The following is a 20964-nucleotide window of genomic DNA, read 5'->3' as shown; positions in this document are numbered from 1 at the left end:
ATTTATGTTTGTCATGTTTATGCATGACAAATAGATACATCCAAGAATTTTCTAGGAGGTAAATTCCGTTTTTGGATTGATTATAAATGCGATAACAGCTTGAAATAAATCATAAGCATGGTAATGTAATAAAAACATTTTTTTTGAAATTGCTCAAATTGGAATCTGTATCGGTATCTGAGAAACAGCAGTAGAATAAAGGAGAAATAAAGTATACAGTGGATAAACAACGACACCATTTTTTTTGGACGCTGCACCTACTCTCTGTCGACATGTTAGTAAATCCCTCTCAGTCATTACAAGCAAGAGTACAAGCGCAGCCGCACCTGTACAACTGAATCTTCGACTCAGATCTATTACAGTAATATACCTTTTTGCAATTTCTCATCGTAATAGGCTGTTTTTCATCACGCCAATCTGTCATGAAACGGCCTACTTTCCTGCACTGAAGTATGCAGTGCGGGAATAGTCATTACATAACTGAAATCAGTGCTGTAATGATTCATTACGCAACGCTTTCTCATTACGCAACTGTTTTGAGTTGCGTAATGAATCATAACATATTTTTTCATAAATTGTAAAATAGTGGTGAATGCATTCCGACATAATTTCTCATACCCTCAAGTGATCTGCTACGAAATTGCAAAAAATGTTGTACGTAACTCGTTGCAGAACTCGATTTTTACAGCCCTTGTCGTAATTATCCTACTCGGCAAGCCTCGTGGGATAAATTTACGACTCGTGCTGTAAAAATCATCATTCTGCAACTTGTTCCGTAAACTACTATTATCTAACGCTTCCAAATTTTAACATGAACACATAACAATTACTAAAATTCAACAACCTAAAAGTTAGGATTTCGATTAGAAATACAAGGAATTTGTATACAAGTTCCTTTGCCGAACCTAGCTCATGACAGGTTTTTTATTTATGTCGAATTCGTTTTTGAACCTAGGTTGGAACTGGCGCAACCGGTTCGACTGAACTACAATTTGCTTAACGTTAGTTTGTTTATGTGTTGATCACCGACTCAGTTCCTAAAAACGAAAACGACATTATTATACCGTTCGTATATCATGGCATAGTTGTTAAAATTTAGCCTTGATTTTGACAAGTATTGGAAATATTAGACTATTAATCCTGATATTAGACAGTGTCTTGCCCCTAGGATATGGCACCATGCTGTAGGGTAATTTATTGCACATCTAAATTTGTGGTTAAAATTCTTGATTATATGTGGATAAATTGATTAGAAATAACTCTCGAGAAAAGTTATAAAGTTATGACATAACAATTTCCTGAACTTTTGTACCTTAAACTGCTTTTGATCCCTATTTACTGAATACATTTACTAAACAAAAACTCTTTCAGTGCTCTTGAATATCAAATTTTGAAATAGATCTATCAACAATAGAAAGTTGATGTTAGACTTAATGGAATTTATTGTAAAAATTATTGGCAAAGTCCTTAAATTGTCCAAATGTACTCTACTACACCTGAACAACGTAATAACGACTTGAAATATAAAAAAGAGCATTATAATTTAGTTTGGTTTGTAATTCAAAGTATATATGAAATCTTTACCTATTAGACTTTACATCGGATCAAGGAAACGAACAGAGAGAACCATTGGAAAACTCATACATTTAAAATGTATGTTTAGATTTTGATAAGTGTACGAATATGAAATTGGGTCAATTTCAGACACACATTCAATACTTTTCCATTAATCTATTGTTATTATTATCGAGACTTTCAACTGATGACCGACATGTTTTGAACAGAATATACAGTGGGATTCCGTTTTTGGCAACAAAGTTGAAATTTTCAGTTGCCAAAAACGGAACCGTGCCAAAATCGGAACCCATATTACAAATTTTATTTTTCGACTATTGGTTTTGAAAGCATCATTACAATGTTAATACATCATTTTTATGGAATCATAAGGCGTTGAGACTTCGAAAAGGTTCACTTCGAAGCATTTTCCCGAAGGGTTATACTATGCTATGAATCTATAGCTCCGTAATATTAAATCTGGCAAACGATTTTCTGGTCGCGTTTTTACGCCTCAACGTCTTCAATTGTTTTTTAGAAGCTTTATTTAATTTTTGTATAAGAGGGGCTTGTAAAACCAATAATCGCATAAGTGACTTTTATTGAAGAACTGGACATTTTCTTAAAACTATGAGAGAAAACGAAAACAAAAATGTTTTCTTTTAAAGACGTATTTGCGAATCAAAAGCGCTGGGTATTGCAATACGGTATGCCTTTTTTTTGTAATTAAATGAACATTTAAAATCAATTTAACTTTTGGACTTTAGCATAAAATCTGAAAAATTCGGTTAGTTTAGAATTGCTCCTTCAATTCTGATAAAGTAAAGCATTTTATAATGAATGGTTGACTGTATCAAAAGGGTAAACACAAAAATGAGAAGATGCATAAATGTCTTGTAATTGTGTAGAATTTAATTTTTACTTGAAATAATTTTTAATTCAGCTTGATATATGTTGTACTCCTGCCTTATGAAATCAACTGAAATTTACAGGATCCTGTTATGAAACCTCAACCTTATAGGAATCTTCAGGTTCTCATAAAAAATCTACAGGAAAAACGCTTGAGCTCTGAAGCATCTTGCCAAGCATCCGTAGGATCTCGCATAGAGTTCTCAGGATCTAGCTAAGGATTTTGCTATTCTGGATCGTCTCTTAACAAATTTACCGCCTTATAGAGTCTATAGAAAAGAGAGAACGTAGCTGTAAATAGTTGACGCAGAAAGATCAATATACACACCAATACCACAGACGAAAAGTAAAAACACTCTCAGTCGTATTTATCGCACGCTCCAATAGTATTATTGAAAACAAATTGTAGTTTGGACTGTATTCGCATTTGTCATGTTATTTAATGAAATTTAAAAAAGTTATGATACACGACATTTTGCTGTATATACTTGTATCTATTATTGCGGTGTGTTTTTACATACGCAATGTATATAAATCCTTAATAATAAAGACAGCGAGACAAAATGTATGATTGTAACTCTGTGTGAGTCATAGATTTTTCGTTGCTCTTATGTCGGTGCTGGTGCTTTGTTCGAACAAGCTGTTCCAAATCTGAAGAACAGTGTTTTTTTTATTGTATCACCTACTGGCAGACTCAAGTGGGCTGGTCACACAATATGAATGCTTATGAAAAAAGAATGATCTTAAGTTGAGATACTGGTGGAGATTATTGGTCTCATGAAACGTTGCCTATGTATGACCAATGACCATTCTGGAGTAAATAAGCGCGTACGCGAGTCCCTAGTAGTTGGTGAGATTTGGGGAAACATCGACGAAAATGGAGATCTGGAAGGTAATCGGTGTGGAGTTGACATGCTATTCAAGTGACTAAAGCAACAGACACGATAATATTTACAAAAATTTACAAATTTTAATGGTATTGAAAAAATGTTGCCAAAAACGGATCCATTTTGTTGCCAAAATCGGGGGGTGCCAAAATCGGAGCATGCCAAAAACGGAGCATGCCAAAAACGGAATCCTACTGTACCTATTGGTGATCTAATCCAAAGCTGAAATGCGTAGATTGCGCGCTCCTAAAATAGGGATTAGTGCATCTTAATCAAAATTTGTAGTGTTAACTTTGGAAGAAAAATCACAATTATTTAACTGACAAGATTTTTGCAACTTAAGACACAGGAAACAGTAACATACATTTCAATTTGAAAAACTTTCGCAACTTAACCTCACTTTTCATTTCATAGTTTTTTACCAACTTGATATAAAAATAATTTCCTGTACAAATATGAAATTTAACCACTGTATTTTGTACAAAATCAATAAAATATTGTTTCAATCCACACACGATCCGGTCGTAATATTAGACCCATAAATTCCAAACCTATAATGCCACCTGGCATCCCTGGTTGTAGTTCCCGAATGGGGCCCTCTGCGCGACGGAATGTTCGTCGTGTCGCTTCGATTCCGAAGCGATCTCCTGCTCGTTTTCACACGCACACACCCATAAGCTTGACCCGACATACGAGGCACCATTTTTCCACGTTCAACTTTTTCTTCTTTCCCTGTTAGGAGAGGGCATTTTTGGGCCCAATACAACACACACGCAAATATTGCACAAAACATCGATCCCCCGATCTTCGCAGATCCTTCGGAAAACCCCTTTTTTTCCTCAGAACACTAGCCACACAATATTTCCTCTCCCACAATAATCACAAAATAGTAGACTTTTCGCGGCAGGCCACCCGAAAAGTTTACCAGCAGCCGAACAAACAAAATAATGGCAGCGCCGATTTTCCGTTTTTCTTCGGTCGCAGTTGGCTTGCGCTCGTGTGATGATTACCTCATCGCCATTTTCGAGTTTGACATGTTCTTCGGCTTCGTCGGAAAGTTCCGGAATTTCCGAGTCCATCTTTTTTCGGGTTTCGGGAACGCGGCGCGAGTAGAGTTTTGTAGTAGCGGAAACTTTTATTAGCCCGATCCCGATCGCGGAGCGCGCGGACAAAATACCTCCGTAAAATTTGTTCACTATACACACCGAAGACGAAAACGCGAAGACGAATGATGACGACGACGGACTATTGAACGAAACGGCCGACGAATGACGAGAATTGGAATGGGAATGAAGGCAGCGAAAAAAAACTGCTGCTTCGTTTGTAGTACGGGAAAAAGCTCACTTTCTTGACACGACGACGAAGACTGAAGTGAGAATGTGTGTACGGCGAGACGTTCGGCGACCCGAATTTTCGCTCTGTGGCGATGTGAGGGCAAGAACAGTGTTCCCATACAAACATATTTTAGAAACGATGCTACAAAACCTCTAAGAACTAACCGAACGGGCCCATTCACAAATTTCATAACGCTGAAGGGGGTGGGTGGGTGTCCTTAAGATGTTACAGCTCATACAAAATTTTTAAAATATCCATACAAAATGCGTTACGAGGGGGTGGGTGGGTATCAAAAATGACAATTTTTGGCGTTATGAAATATATGAATGAACCCAACGTACGAGCGACAAACGATTTTTTTATGGAACAATGAAATGAGTTTTTTTTATTTTTCAATTAGAAAACATTGTAAATATCTACAGCAGACTTATCAAATATGTACCTAATACTCATAACTTAAACAGATGAAATTTTATAAGAAACTTATTGGAGCGCATTGATCATTGGCCTTCATAAGACAATAATAGAAACTTTCTTGACTTCCCTGGGCATAGAGTAGGTATATTATCATCGTACTTGCCATACGATATACGAAAAATGGCAACTTTGGCAAAGTAAGTTCTCATTTAATAACTGTAGAAGGTCTTAGAAAACTAAGCTGAGAAGCTGTCCCAATGAGGGCGTAACATCAAAGAGAAGACGAAGAAGACTTGTCTATGTTGCACCTGCTACAAATTTAATACTCATAAAAACAATGAACGCTAATTCTCGCATGATAACGCCCTAAAAGCCATTGGTAACCACGTATGCATCTCGTTGTTTCTGAGCAAATAAATGAATAAGCATCGAAACAAACGGCTGGTAGATAATGATCCTTTCTTCTCCATAACGTTGTTAAATAACGTGTAACTTCAATCAAATTCTTAGAAACAACGAGCTACACACAGGGCTACCAATGGCTTTTAGGGTGAGATCACAAGTTATGCGAGAAATTCATTCGCACTCTGAATCCAACAGAGTTTCAATTCCAAACAGAACCAGATTGCTCAGTAGTACTAAATCCCTGCATCTGGGAGCACTGTTTGTAACTTGTGCTTTTTCTTTTCTTTTGCGGCGCTTTCCACGCAGACACGGTTCACAAGAAAAGAAGCAGCGCAGAAAAAGGGACGAATCGGTAATGGAACGAAACGGTTATCAAACGGAGGAGCGTTGCCAAATGTACCGTTACTTGTCGGGTGTCGGGTCGAAGTGCAGCTAAACGGTAAACGTTGTAAACGAGGGGCGCTCTAAAGTGTTTTCACGTGATACTAAATATAATTTTCTTTTGCGGTAAAATGATTATAATTTTGTGCTCTGCAAGAAAAATTAACGAAATGCGATTATGCTGCAGATTCAGCAAACTGGAAACATTCGCATTCTTAAAGAACGAAAAAGTTCAAGCATACACGGAGAAAAAACATAGTAATAACAAACAGATTTTAGTTTTTTTTTTCAAACTAAATTCCAAGTTGACATATGCACAACCAAAATATTAGTTTGATTCAAGCCAGTGCAAAAGTAGAAACGATCTGGATAATTAGTTTGAATCTAACACAGTTTTTTTTTTGTTGAATTTAAAAAACCAATCTTTAAAACAACTAATAAATTTGTTGTTTGTGTTGACAGTTGTAGTTACAACAAATAATCTAGTTTGTTTTAAACTAAGAAGAATCGTTTGATGTAACCAAAATTCAATTGAAAACAAACAAACTAATTGGTTGATTCAAGCAATGATTTTGTTCAAAAATTAAAAGCCTTGTTTTCTCTTTGGTATTTTAATTATTTTTTATTACCTATATTAATAAAATCGCGTTGGCGATATTCAAATTCTAGATTTTATGTAACAAAATAAATCAACAAAATTTTATTTTCTGAATAATTGACTCATCTAAAATCGATTATAGCTTCCATCCATCTCTATTAATCCGAATCAACACAGACGCCGGTTGAATTGAAGGGCGAACATGATGCAGGCTGTTAGAAAAGCAAAGAATGATTTAAATTAGATCATATTTGTTTTATTTTGAGCTGCTTTACCTGTTCCGTATTGCAATTTCTCCGAAGTATGCATTTTCGAATAAGTTTGCTTCATTTTCCAAAAAAGATTTGTTATGAAAGCTAGAATAAAAAATGTTTCAACTTACGTTAGAGTACGATTTTGATGCTAAATGAAAATGCCAAACACGTTTTAAAGATACGCCTTGACAAAATTTGAGCAAATAATTACAACTGCGTGATGAAAAATGAACAGCCTAATGTTTGGTAAAAATAAACCAATTTTTTTTTAACTACAAAAATGTTGATAAATTTAGGTTATTTCAATGTGAAGTGCATTGATAGAAACAACCTAATACGTATGTCAACTCCAAACCAAATGTTTTGCTTTGAAACATTAATTTTCAATGTTAAAACAACTGATTTTATAGGTTGTGAAACAACAAAACATTTTGTTGTTTCAAACTAAGATGTTTTTCCTCCGAGAAGTCAAGATTTAAGTCAATAAACTAACAGAAATTGTTATAAATCGAAAAACAAATTTTACTTTAAACTTTTTAGAGGGTATCTTTTATTATTCTTTACTACAGTCGACTCTCCACATCTCGATGTTCTATATCTCGATATCTCTCCCTATGTCGATGATTTCTTCGGTCCCTTCATTCTGCATACATTTTCACTCTCCGTATCTCGATATCTGGGGCCTAGATAGCCGTAGCGGTAAACGCGCAGCTTTTCAGCATGACCATGCTGAGGGTCGTGGGTTCAAATCCCGCTGGTCGAGGATCTTTTCGTAAAGGAAATTTTCTCGATTCCCAGGGCATATCTTCGTACCTGCCACACGATATACACATGCAAAAATGGTCAATCGGCAAAGAAAGCTCTCAGTTAATAACTGTGGAAGTGCTCATGAGAACATTAATCTGAGAAGCAGGCTTTGTCGATATCTCCTTATCTCGACGTGTTCTTAGTTGATTTCTGCTCCCGACTTCCTCTCCGTATGTCGATATGCTCATTATCAACGGTTACTAGACCCGATTTCATTGATTCAAAACAGTTCGGGAACACGAATACACGTTTGTTTGTTTATTATTTTCCTGGTAACGGAGTGGTTTTCAATCTAGTATTCGTTAAAAATTTGTTCTTTGTCTCGATCTCTCCCTATCTCGATGGTCCCTTCGATATCGAGGTGTGGAGAGGCGACTGTAGTGGTCCCGGCAAACTTTGTCTTGCCATTGAAGGTTGTTGAAAAACGCCATGAAACGTCCTGTACAAATCTACAGTTCCATTCACTTCCGTTTTTTCAACTTTCCTGTGCTTTTAATAAACAGAAACACGTCGGCACACTTCACGAACATAACTATTGAACAGTTTTCAAAATCCGATAGCCATTTCTTGACATAGAAACACCATTCCATTTTTATTTATATAGATAGATTAATCAAAAATAAGACATCGCATTCTAATGTCATTTAATTACGTGTGGCGCAAATTTCGGTTTTGCTCTTTTTTTGGTAGTTCTTATTTTTCTTCTTGGCATGTCGTACTCACTGGGACAGAGCTGCTTCTTAGATTAGTGTTCAATGAGCCTCAGTTATTAAGGCTCAAGAATCCATCATTCAATCATCTGCAATCATTAAAAACGAATAATCAGTTTTTTCGTTCAAGTTTAAAGTTATGCTCATGAGAATCTATCATTGCATTACAGATAGCAAGTGCAATGCAATGATGAATTGTCTTATACATTGCTTCGGTATTGAGCAAAAAACCTGGTTTTGAAAATTTGTAAAACGATAAGGGATATTTTCCTTTTAACTGAGAGCTTTCTTTGCCATTTTCGTAACTCTATGCCCAGGGGAGTCAAAGAAATTTACGTTACTAAAGGATCCTGGACTGACCGGAAATCGAACCCAGACACCTTCAGCATGGCTTTGCTTTGTAGCCGCGGACTCTAACCACTCGGCTAAGGAACGACCCTTGGTAGTCCAAAAACCCATTAAAATTCTACTGACCCCAGTAATCTATTTTAAGTGTGTAGTTCTATGAGGAAATCAAATAGATCTATGAGGAAATTTCTTTGCAAGAATTTTTAAGTTATAAGAAATAACCCATTTTAACAAAAATGGCCTAATTTTGTTGTTCGGATAATTGAAAAACAAACAATTTCGGATTAAAATTACATTCTACGAAGTTTTGAATTTCTGATTTCACTTGTCTAAATATTCACATTTCGAAAATATTACATTTTGAAAATTTTACAATTCTTCTCAAAATTGAAGTTTTTGAACAACTTCAAAGTTCTTCGATATAATTCCATTAATATTCAAAGGATAAAGCTTCAAGTTATTTCCGACTTGCAGTTGAAATTTCAGATCAATTGGTTTGGTATAAGCTGTGATACACGTCTCTAAAATTGACCTATGCTATTGTGCTCTTAAAAATTGAGGCATTGCTTAATACAATCCATAAAACGATATTATGAATATTAGCCAAAAGTTGAAAATAAGATTATCGTAAAGTTAATTATAAAACAATCGCAAATGGTCAAATTTGAATTTCAAGGAAATTATCGTGTAACTTTTCAAAGCGTATCAAGTAACTATCATTATACCACATGAAATGATGATCAAGCCATTATATTTTATGCATACCTATACTCGTACTATGATTTTATAACTAAAAAAAATCATACACTTTTATTATGATTTCATAAGTTGCTTTTTATCATCAACAGTGAAACTTTACTTACGAAAATTTGGTTCGTTTATTATGAATATCACCGTGTACTAGACTCGTATTGCCGAGCATAAGTCTGGGTACGCCGATCGCGATCTCATACGTTGTTGTTACTCATACGCTTAATGTATTACCGTAAATTCGGGTGTAATTGATCAGTAGGGTGAAATTGATCACCGTGTCACGCGATTTTGTTTCTTACTAATAGTGCACCAAGCTCATTGCAACTTATAGTAAATGAACGTTGTTTGTCTTATATGATGTCTAATTGTGTATAGTGAACTTTTTTGTGCCACAGAATGTTTATTTCTATGAAAATAATGTAAAATTCTAGAATCAAGTTTAGTGTGAAATTGATCATCATCTATAAACTTCTAGTTCTAAACAAGGATTCGGACATGGTGTAAACCTGAAAGTTTGTGAGGATGCTAACAATATATCTCCAAAACAGATTTTACTATCAAAACTCTTACCAATTCGCTCGTTTTGTTGAAAAATTCAATTTTCTGCAATAAAGTAGGGAAATCCTTTGGAAATTGCCTACATGTAGGTATTGCGTTTGCGTTTTTCGCGGTATTCTTGAAATTTAATTATTGATTATTTCCATAAATATTGTCTTGTTAAGAATTTGGCAAGCAGATTTGGATTCAGGAGGCCCAAATTAAGTATCTAAAGTTGATTTCGAAACTAACAATAATAACATTGACAAGTGATCAATTTCACCCCGAAATGGGATTCCCCGATTTATAATTTTAGACCAGATTTTTGGCACTAACATCACATTCGTTGAAAAATTTCGGTACATGAGCCAATGAGGTTCACCGTCGTACTTGTTTTCCTGCATTTAGTTGTATGATATTGATAACAGTTTAGAAAGCATACCAAGAAAACAGTGAAAAATGATCAATTTCACCCGAAATTACGGTACTGTACTTTGAGTTTTTGAAGAGAAAAAGCTTGTAAAGTGCAGCATTAGCTTCCGAAATAGCGTTTTTAAGGGGCCTGTCTGTTATACATCTCGGACGCTAGTGAATATAATTTGGACAGGAGCGTTATCTTAATATTCTTGAAATGACGGTTATATCACAATTATAAAGTTTAAAGAGTTTACATGTGATCAAGCATGTGAGTTAATCATTTTTTTCGCTTATCGGATCAGTATTTTAGTGATAATAAATAAATTCATTTAATAGAAGCAAATATCACCAGATCCACGGAATACGCCCGCAAGTATACATGCATACAACATTGCAATGCATTTCATAAGATGACCAAATTATATCAACTACACAAACGCCATAATCTAGTTTAGACATCACCTGATTTAAGCATTATATACCAATGCTAAGATTTTAGATGGACTTAACTTTAATTTTAAATATATTTCATCACATTAACACTTTTAAACTTTTAAAGATTGACAATTTTGAGCATTATTATTGCATTCGTAAAATGTACATTAGGGCGATTCAAATTTTGAAAATGTTTGAAAATCCAATCTCCCATATGCTCCTCACCATCCTTACCATAAAAATAGTGTTCTGTGAAATTTCCAGCTTTCTAGGTGGCGATTTAGAGGTGGCCCAAATACAATGTAGGAGAAATTTTGAGAAATGTTCTAAACACGCTAGTACTGTAATGTAAGAAGAAATTCATCATCCCATATTAAAAACTCAACCTTTAAACCTTAATGAAGGATGTTGCTGAAGAAACAAATCCATTTTGAGCTAATTTTGTTTGGGATTTTTGTACATGTTGCAGGGCTATAATCCCATATTAAGCTAAATAATAGCAAACAAAATCATGAATATCTCTTCTGCTATCCGTCGGATTGAATTTCTCTCTACAACAAATTTCTTTATTATGGTTTGAAGAATGAGTTTTTACTATGGTATATTAAGTTTGTACTTGCATTACAGTATTAGCGTGTTTGGAATATATCTCAAAGTTTCTCCATAGTAATTCCCATATAAACCTACATTGTGTTTGGGCCACCTTTAAATCACCACCTAGAAAGCTGAAAATTTCACAGAACAGCTCGACATGGCCGACGTGAAGAGCATTCAATTACACAATCTGAATAAGTGCGTGTATATTGAAATGATCGACGCCAGCGTAGCTCCCCGGCTGCACAAGCAACACCATTTGCAGTACTGCTTTGTGCATGAGGGAGTAACATACTACATTCCCGTCTACGTGGATGGCCCAACGACAACGGTGAGGATCCTCGATCTTCCACCGCATATGTCGAACGATGTCATTACTAAACACTTGCAGCAGTACGGAAAAGTGATTTCAGTGCAGAACGAAGTCTGGAAGCACTTTTTTCCGGGCGTGCCAAATGGTGTCCGTATAGTGAGAATGCGAATAGAAAAAAAATTGCCGACATGCATTGTGATCGAAAATCACAACACCGTCATCAACTTCCCAAACAATCAGTCGGCTCGTGTCGACCCAAAGCCGCAAGCTCAAAAACCTTCAAGCGATGCCAATGAGCAAACAAAAAACAACCAACAGCACATTCGCCGCGATACCACTGTTCCATCATCGACCGATACTGACGGGTCAAACACAAGCGAAGCAGAATCAGATGACGAACACGAGAAGACTGGAAAGAAACAAAATGATGATCAACACGGAAGCGAAACAACGGAGCTCGAATCTGGGAAGCGGCGGTTGTCAACTGAAGCGATTGAAAGAATTGAAAATGAATCGAAGCGTTCCTGCAACCAGAGTGAACCCGGTACAGAGTGGAGAGTTCACAACACAAGGTCGAGAAAAAACAAAAAGTGCGATGTAAATCTGTAATGTTGGTCGAATAAAAAATAATTTTTCAATTACATGAATGCACCACAGCGGTGTAAAGTGTCACTAATAAAAAAAAAAAAAAAAAAAAAAACTATTTTTATGGTAAGGATGTTAAGGAACATATGGGAGACTGGATTCTCAAACATTTTTAAATTTTAAACCGCCCTAATGTACATCCCTTTGCATTCGTAAGTTTCACAGATGTTCTGTTGATACAATTTTGTGTTCCCAGTTGCAATCTTGAATTTTTCAACAATTTCGATCAAATAATCTCTGCAATTGCTAAAGTTTGAAATTAAAAAGTTGACAGAAAATGACTTTTTGAATAATTTATTAATTTTGTAATCTGTAAACGCATTGGTACAGTGGGATTCCGTTTTTGGCATGCTCCATTTTCTTGCCATTTTCGCATTCGTATATCGTGTGGCAGGTATGATTATATTCTATGCCCAGGGAAGTCAATGAAATTTTCATTAAGAAAAGATCTTGAGCTGACCGGGAATCGAATCCAGAGACCTTCAGCATGGCTGTGCTTTGTAGCCGCGGACTCTAACCACTCGGCTAAAGAAAGCCCCTGGCTCATATTTTCAGTTTTAAATTTTGTATTGCTACTTTGGTAATAAACATGTCATCTCTATTTATAAAATGAAAACAAAAATTATTGTAAACAACTTAATTTAGACATTGAAAAGATAGTTAGATAGAACAATCATATTAGTGTAAAATTTGACGAAATGTATTGGACCGCGACAAGCCGCGAAATTTTGATTTTATTGCTTTGGTCACCCGCGAAATTTCAATAACTTTACCGCGAATTTCCATTGTCCCTAGTCATTGGTCATGCATTCGCAACATTTCATAAGGGCAATAATCTTCACTAGTATCGCAACTGGAGACCAATTTTTTTTCTTAGGCATTAATACTGAGTGACCAGCCCACTAGAGTCTGCCAGTAGGCGATATTCTCAAAAACACTTTTCTTTATATTTGGAACAGCTTGTTAGAGCACAATCACAGCCGCAGTTATGGATCACCTTATGTTTAAGTAGTGGCGATTTCCTAACCTCAAATCTACCTGTTCCACGATTACAAATTCTGGATTTTCAGCAACAAATTAGCATCTAACAAATAAAGCTTTGTTAGAAAGGAAGATTACAATTATTTACTTTGTGTTCTATAAACAAATTTGCAGAATTATCCATTTTTAGATTCGTAGAACAGGTACAATGTGAGGTTACGAGTCGCCTCTGCGTTTAAGTTTGCCCTTTTGACTAGTCAATCATTCATTATGAAATGTTTTACTTTATCAAAAAACAAAGATTAAAGGAACAATTCTAAACTTACGGAATTTTGTAAAATTTTCCGCTGAAGTCTAAAAGTTACACTGTTTTTTAATGTTCATCAAATTAAAAAAAAAATATCATTTTTTGCGCTTTTGTTTTGTAAATACGTCTTTACATTTTATTTTTTCTTATTCTTCCACAGTTTTAAGAAAATGTAGAGTTTTCGAAGAAAGGTCACTTATGCGATTATTGATTTTACGATGCCCACGTATACTAATAAGCTTCCAAAAAATTGTTGAAGATGTTTAGGAGTAAAAAGGTATTTAAAACCATTGTCACAATTAACATTACGGAGCTATAGATTCATAGCATAGTACAACCTTACGGAGAACTGCTTCGAAGTAAACCATTCCAAAGTCTCGATGCCATATCATTCCATAAGGATCATGTAATGACATTCTAATGGTGTTTTCAAAACCAATAGTTGAAAAATAAAATTTCAAATATGGGTTCCACTTTTGGCACGGTTCCGTTTTTGGCAACTGAAAATTTCGACTTTGTTGCCAAAAACGGAATCCCACTGTACTTCGTTTTATCCGTTCAATCAGTGAGTTTGATTCTTTTTTATTCTTTATTAGTATCATTTCGAACATTACATTCATTTCTTATATCTAGGTGTTCTGTGTTATTAGACAACACTATCATCCTAATTTGGTAAAACAAATTTAAGATTTTATTAACATTTTGTTAACAACATATTACATTTCATTTGCCGTAGCAGTTCAGATTTTTTACAGGTGAGTTGATTTCACCTGCTTATAAGAGAAAAAAAGTTTTTAATTTACTTAACCTAAACATATAACGCATCAATCGTGGCAATAGAAGATTGCAACGATTTTTGCCTGAAATTATTAATTATTTTATTTGACATTTGTTCCAATGTTTCAACATTGGATATTCTATGTAACTCATTGGTACTATACCAGGGAGGAAGCATCAGAATCATTTTCAAAATTTTATTTTGAATTCTCTGCAGAGCTTTCTTCCTGGTATGCTAGTCCATATTGGTACAGCATACAACATGGCTGGCCTGAAAATTTGTTTGAATATCAAAAGCTTGTTCTTAAGACAAAGCTTTGATTTTCTATTAATAAGGGGATAGAGACATTTTACATATTTATTACATTTGGCTTGAATGCCCTCAATGTGATTTTTGAAAGTTAAATTCTTATCTAACATGAGCCCTAGATACTTAACTTCATCTGACTTGGAACCCCTCTCATCGTGACAACATGTCTACTTAAAGGTTTCAAATAAAGAGCTTTTGGTTTATGTGGGAACATTATTAGTTGAGTTTTGGATGCATTAGGAGAAATCTTCCATTTTTGCAAGTATCCAAACTTTTTTGCAATCGACTACAGATGACACGCAGGCTTCGTCCTTTGGCGGAGAGGCCTGTGTCATCCGCAAACAAGGATTTTTGACATCCCTGAGGTAACTCAGGTAAGTCAGATGTGAAAATATTGTATAATATTGGTCTCAAAATGTTGCCTTGAGGAACACCAGCTCTTACAGGAAGTCTTTCAGATCTGGAGTTCTGATAACACTGCGGAACACGTTTTTGTCTTAAGCACCAAAATACCGCTATTCACTCAATTAATTCATGGTTTTGGTATTCTTGTTTCAGAAGAGATCAAGGTTAACTCCCAAGCCTTGTTCCTGAAAGCATTCTAGATGAGACTATCAAAGAGAAAACATGAATATTGCTAGCATCCAATCTACGAAGTATACCGTAACTACGCTAAAATACCGCTATTCACTCAATTAAGGGTAGCTGAATCCATTGGCGTTTTAAAAAATATCACAGCACGTCTAGCTTTTGAGATATTGACTGTTGAAAATGCAAAAATTGACTATTTTAGCCAGTAAGGCAATTTATTTGCTTAATTTGCCACAGAATTCAACTTTATGTGTATAATAATACTTATCATCATAGTTTATGATACTTTCGATGCGGAAAATTTATTTTTTTATCGTTTAGAGAATTATTGTGTTTTGCCATATAAGAGTAACGAAGAATTTTGTATGGAGACTGCGAGCATGTTGAAAAAATCGGATTAATAAAAATTTTATCGTGCAATTTCAATCATATTATATCTGAAATGAAAGTTTAAGTTCTATTTTGCATGCTTGGTGGATTAGATTACAAAAAAGATTGAAGAATTGTACTTAAAATTTCATTTAAACATCAATAAAATCAGTGTTTTATACAACTTTGGCGACCTGTAGCTAAAAATTGTGACGTGCTGGAACATTTCTGAGAATGGCATCAGATTCAGCAACCCCAATCCTACGAGAGACTTGATCCTTGAGACACGCAAAAATGTTATTTTTGTTACGCTGTGTAATTAACCTGAAGTGTACGATTTGACAGATAACTCAGAATTATTCTAACAATGTATGTTGGAAAATCAAAGTTTTTTAATTTTACGATCAAACCTTCACGCCAAACACTGTCGAATGCTTTTGCTATGTCTAAAAGAGCAAGACCAGTAGAATAGCCTTCAGATTTGTTGGAACGGATCAAATTTGTTACACGTAAAAGTTGATGAGTGGTCGAATGTCCATGGCGGAATCCGAACTGTTCATTGGCAAAAATTGAATTTTCGTTGATGTGGGCCATCATTCTGTTCAAAATGACCTTTTCAAAAAGTTTACTGATGGAGGAAAGCAAACTGATTGGACGATAGCTAGAAGCTTCTGCAGGATTTTTGTCTGGTTTTAAAATTGCTAACAGTGAGTTTGATGGTAAACATCAAGTCACTGTCATAGCTATCTGCTTTATACGCTAAATTAACCGAATAAACTCTCTGCAAACCGGGTGTTTCTTCGGATAAGTTGGTGTACATATGTTCTTATGCTAATCCGTTTTTCTCTTATAGTTTAACCTTCCTGTTGCATTCAAAAAAAGTTACACTTAAGGCATTCCGGGTCATATTGACCCGGATTTGGCACAGTAATATCGCAGGCATTTTTCAACCAAATTTCAATGCTTTTGTTCATAAATTTTCAGTTAGTTCATAAATTTTCAGAATCTGGGCCGGACACAAGGATTGACCGGGTTTGGCCGCACAGAATCGACGCCGAACAGATCAAGGTTTGGCCATTTTTGTAAGGGCATGCTTTTAACGATAGGGGTCGTGAAATTTATCTGTTTTGGTTTACAAATGGATGCATATGTAGAAGCTTCCTATCAGAACTGAAATTATTGCTACTATCAATCATTTGGAGCATCTAGAACTGTCTGGTGGCCACGGAACAGGACTCAGAGCCCCCAGACAGACACCAGAGATATCCGGATATGTGGTCAATTGACACTTTACACAGAACCCAAACATGCGACATATCAAAATTTGCAGAATTTTATGAATAAAAAACATCTAAGGGAATCTTAGCTGTCATAAGCCATATTGACCACGTTGTGGCCACAGAACCGGTTCCAGAGGCCCCAGCGAAGTGGCCATTTTTCGAATTATGTACAACCCAGCCATGTGACATATCAAAATTTGCAGAATTTCATGAAAAAAAACTTCAAGCAATAATAGCTATCCTGAGCCAAAATGACCACCCTGTGACCACGGAATCGGTTCCAGAGGCCCCGGTAAGCTGGCCAGCTTACGGATTATGTACAGTCTAGCCATGCGACACATCAAAATTTGCAGATTTTCTTGTAAAATGCACTTCAGGTAATCCTAGCTGTCTTAAGCCAAAATGGGCACCCTGTAGTCACAGAACCGGTTCCATAGGTTCCGGTTAAGTGGCCAGCTAAGGGTTTATGTACAATCGAGCTATGCAACGTATCAAAATTTACAGAATTTGGTGTAAAATAACACCAGATAATATTAGCTGTCCTAAGCCAAAACGGCCACTCTGTGGCCACGGATTTAGCTCCGGAGACCCCAGTGAAGTAGCTAGTTTACGGATTGTGTGCAATCCAGTCATGCGACATATCAAAATTTGGCACCATTCATAAATTGCGTAACATTTTTTGGCCAATTTCGACACCACCGCCCCCATCGTAGCCTGTTTCGCATACCATACCTAAAACATGGTTCGTCACAAAACCGTCGACTCCCTTCTCACCACTAGAAAGCTACGTCATTTGTAGACGAACCCCTTGTAGAATTTCAGGAAAACAAACACTGCAAGTAATCATAGCTATCCTGAGCCGAAATAGACTCACTGTGTCTACGGTAGCGGTTTCAGAGGCCAATTTTGGCACCATGCCGAAAAGTTTCATGTTACCTAAATCGTACCGTGTCAAAATCGAACGGTTGTTTTCAATAAAACATCTATCACCGTAATAATGATCACGAATTAAATTTACAGTAGATAGGCACCATTTTGCCTAATTTCAAATGCTTATAACTTTATAAAAAAAATTGAATTGGATGCATCTGATAGCAGTCGACCGCAAATTTGGTCTAGTTTGCATGGCCAAGCAAGTTTGGAACTCGCTTGGCCATGTATATTGGCCACCGAGCGCCATAGATGTTCCCGGTTCCCTGAGGTCATTGCCAAATGACATTTTTCATGTCGCTTGTTATTTTTATGTGGTGTGAAGTTGTATAGATGTTTACATTTTCCCTAGAAACTAGAACTTATAGAAAGTTAAATGCCAGCGGACGCATACGGATTCGTTGGAAATCTTCCGAAATATGACCATCTCCGTAAAACTTGTTCCGGAAAATATGGTCAGTCATGTATTTCCAATCATGTATATATTATCCGGAGCTTTATCCATGTAAGCATCAAGCTTCAAGATGATGCTCTCAGCAGCATATTCAGAACTTTTTGACGCACTGACTACTCTATAGTAGGTTCCGGGTGCCCTGGGGGAAGTGGTCAATTAGGAATATGAGCATCAAACTTCCGAAGGTATTTCAGAACCACCAACTGCTATGATCAATATATAGTAGGTTTCATGTGCCCCGAGGAATGTGGCCAAGTATAAGAATTAGGTACCAATATTTTAGAAGGTGATGCTTCTGAAAACACGTCCAGAACCACAGGCTGCCATTGCCACTGTATAGTACGTTCGAGGTACCCCGATAGAAGTGGCCAATTTCACCCATGCACGGAATAATATCAAAATGGGTAACAAACTTGAATATTTTTAAAATTCATGCTTCCGGAAGCAGTTTTAGAATCACCGTCTACCATGAACAGTAGGATTCATGTGACCACTTTAATCCATAATAACCATTCTATAGTAGATTCCAGAAGCTTCTACACAAATTTCCAATTCGGAACATGGCCACATCCCCTGGGGCTCTTGGAACCTGCTATAAAGTGGTCTAACAGGCTGTGGTTTTGGAAATGCTCACCTTAAAAAATCTTGAAGTTTGATACCCATATTGATATGATTCCAGACAAATTGCTAATTGGCCACTTCCCCCAAGGCACCCGGAACATACTGTATAATGGTTAAAGAAATAAGTTGCTTTGTAAATACTTCCAGAAGCATCAACTTAAAAAATCTCGATGTTTCATACCCATATTGATGTGTTTTCGGACATGTTTTGAATTGACCACATCCCTCGGAGCACCTGGAGCCAACTATACAATGGTCGTGGCAGCCGGTGGTAGTGAAAATGATTCAGGAATCATCAGCTTTGAAAACCTTGAAGTTTGATGCCCATATTGATATTGTTCCAGATATGTTCCTTATCGGCCACTTCCCCTGAACACCTGGAACCTACTATAGAATGATCAGTGTTATGAGATGAACCAGCCTAGGGATGAAAGTCTCAATAATAAAGAAAAAAAAAAGATCAGTGCATCTGATGGTTCTAAATATACTGCTGGACACATCATTTCAAAGTTCGATGCCCACTTGTATATACAGTCAGTGACATAAGTTAGTAAGTTGGGGTGCTGTATCTCAGCTTCTGCCCGTCTGAATTGGCTGAAATTTGGATGACGAACTACAAATAACTTGAAGTTTTGCCCGTGAATAAATTATTACATTGCAGTCATTTACCATAAAGTTTCAGAGGGTTGTTCAAAGTCAAAAGTAAGTAACCGAGAGACTTTTTTATTTAATTCGAAAACGGTAAGTTGTGGGTTGTTGGTCTGTTTCACAAAGTTGTTCAATTTCAGAAGTCACACAAATTTGCAGAACACACCAACTTCCCAAGACTTACCGTTTTCGAATTAAATTAAAAAGTCTCTCGGTTACTTACTTTTGTCTTTGAACAACCCTCTGAAAATCTATGAAAAATGACTGCAATGTATTAATTCCTTCACAGGCAAAACTTCAAGTTATTTGTAGTTCGTCATCCAAGTTTCACCCAATTCAGACTACCAGAAGCTGAGATACAGCACCCCAAACTTGAGCATTTTGTATGGAAAAACAGCATTTGATTACTAACTTATGTCACTGACTGTAGGTAGCTCCAGATAATATTAATATGATTGGAAATACAAACATGACTGACTATATTTTCCGGAACCAGTTTCACGGAAATTGTCATATATCGGAAGATTTCCAACGAATATTGCGTCTGCCGGCATTCAACTTCTCTCTAGTTCTAGTTTCAAGGAAAATAGTAAACATCTGTATAACCTCACACCGCACGAAAATATCAAGCCACATGAAAAATGCCATCTGAACATGACCTCGGGGAACTGGGAACATCTCCGGCGTCCGGTGGCCAATATACATGGCCATTGGCCAAGCAAGTTCCTGAAACTAGAACAAATTTGCGGCCGACTTCTTCCAGATGCATCCAATTTAATCAATTTTCCACAAGGTTATAAGCATTTGAATTTAGGTGAAATTTTGCCTATCTCAATCATTTTGCCTATCCAATGTACCTTTATTGAACATGGTTAGCCTGCAAATTGGCCACATAACCGGGATCCTTGGAGTCTCCGAAATCTATTGTATGGCCACCAAGTATCCAAGACTGCTAAGTTTACCTCAGCTAATTTATTTTATGAAATTCTTCAAATTTTTATATGTCGCATAAAAACGACTCTCCAAAACTCGATGTTCAAGAGACCACTGATTTATACAGTGGAACCTCCATGAGTCGATGTTCCATGACTAGATATCGACTCATGGAACCATACTAGAATCAAAATTTCATGGTAGCTATGATGGTCCCCTCAAACAGCTTTCCAAAGCATTTTTGTCCCATGACTCGATATTTCCATGAGTCGATGCCCAGGTAACAATTTGAAGCTGCTCAAACGCTTTTATAGCTACCCAGGTAACAATTTGAAGCTGCTCAAACGCTTTTATAGCTAATTCAATTCAGCCTTTGTTTGAACAAAAGCTGTTCATAGCCTGCATTCACTGTTGTTCAGCTGTTAAACATCTAATTCTGGCGATTTTATTCAGCCTTAAGGTGA

The 20964-nt window shown here is 36.2% G+C and overlaps 1 protein-coding gene across 1 annotated transcript in view; it reads right to left on the bottom strand.

The window, feature by feature from the left end:
• The window catches only part of LOC5577892 (deformed epidermal autoregulatory factor 1), a 38560-nt gene extending 33830 nt beyond the window's left edge, over positions 1-4730 (bottom strand). The window contains exon 1 of the mRNA XM_001663548.2: positions 4361-4730. Within this exon, the coding sequence (XP_001663598.1) occupies positions 4361-4429 (69 nt within the window). The 5' untranslated portion in view covers positions 4430-4730. The remainder of the gene's footprint in view (positions 1-4360) is intronic.
• Positions 4731-20964: the final 16234 nt, after the last annotated feature.

The sequence above is a fragment of the Aedes aegypti genome, chromosome 2 (assembly GCF_002204515.2).
Source record: "Aedes aegypti strain LVP_AGWG chromosome 2, AaegL5.0 Primary Assembly, whole genome shotgun sequence".
NCBI lineage: Eukaryota > Metazoa > Arthropoda > Insecta > Diptera > Culicidae > Aedes > Aedes aegypti.
This window is presented reverse-complemented; position numbering and strand designations above follow the sequence as displayed.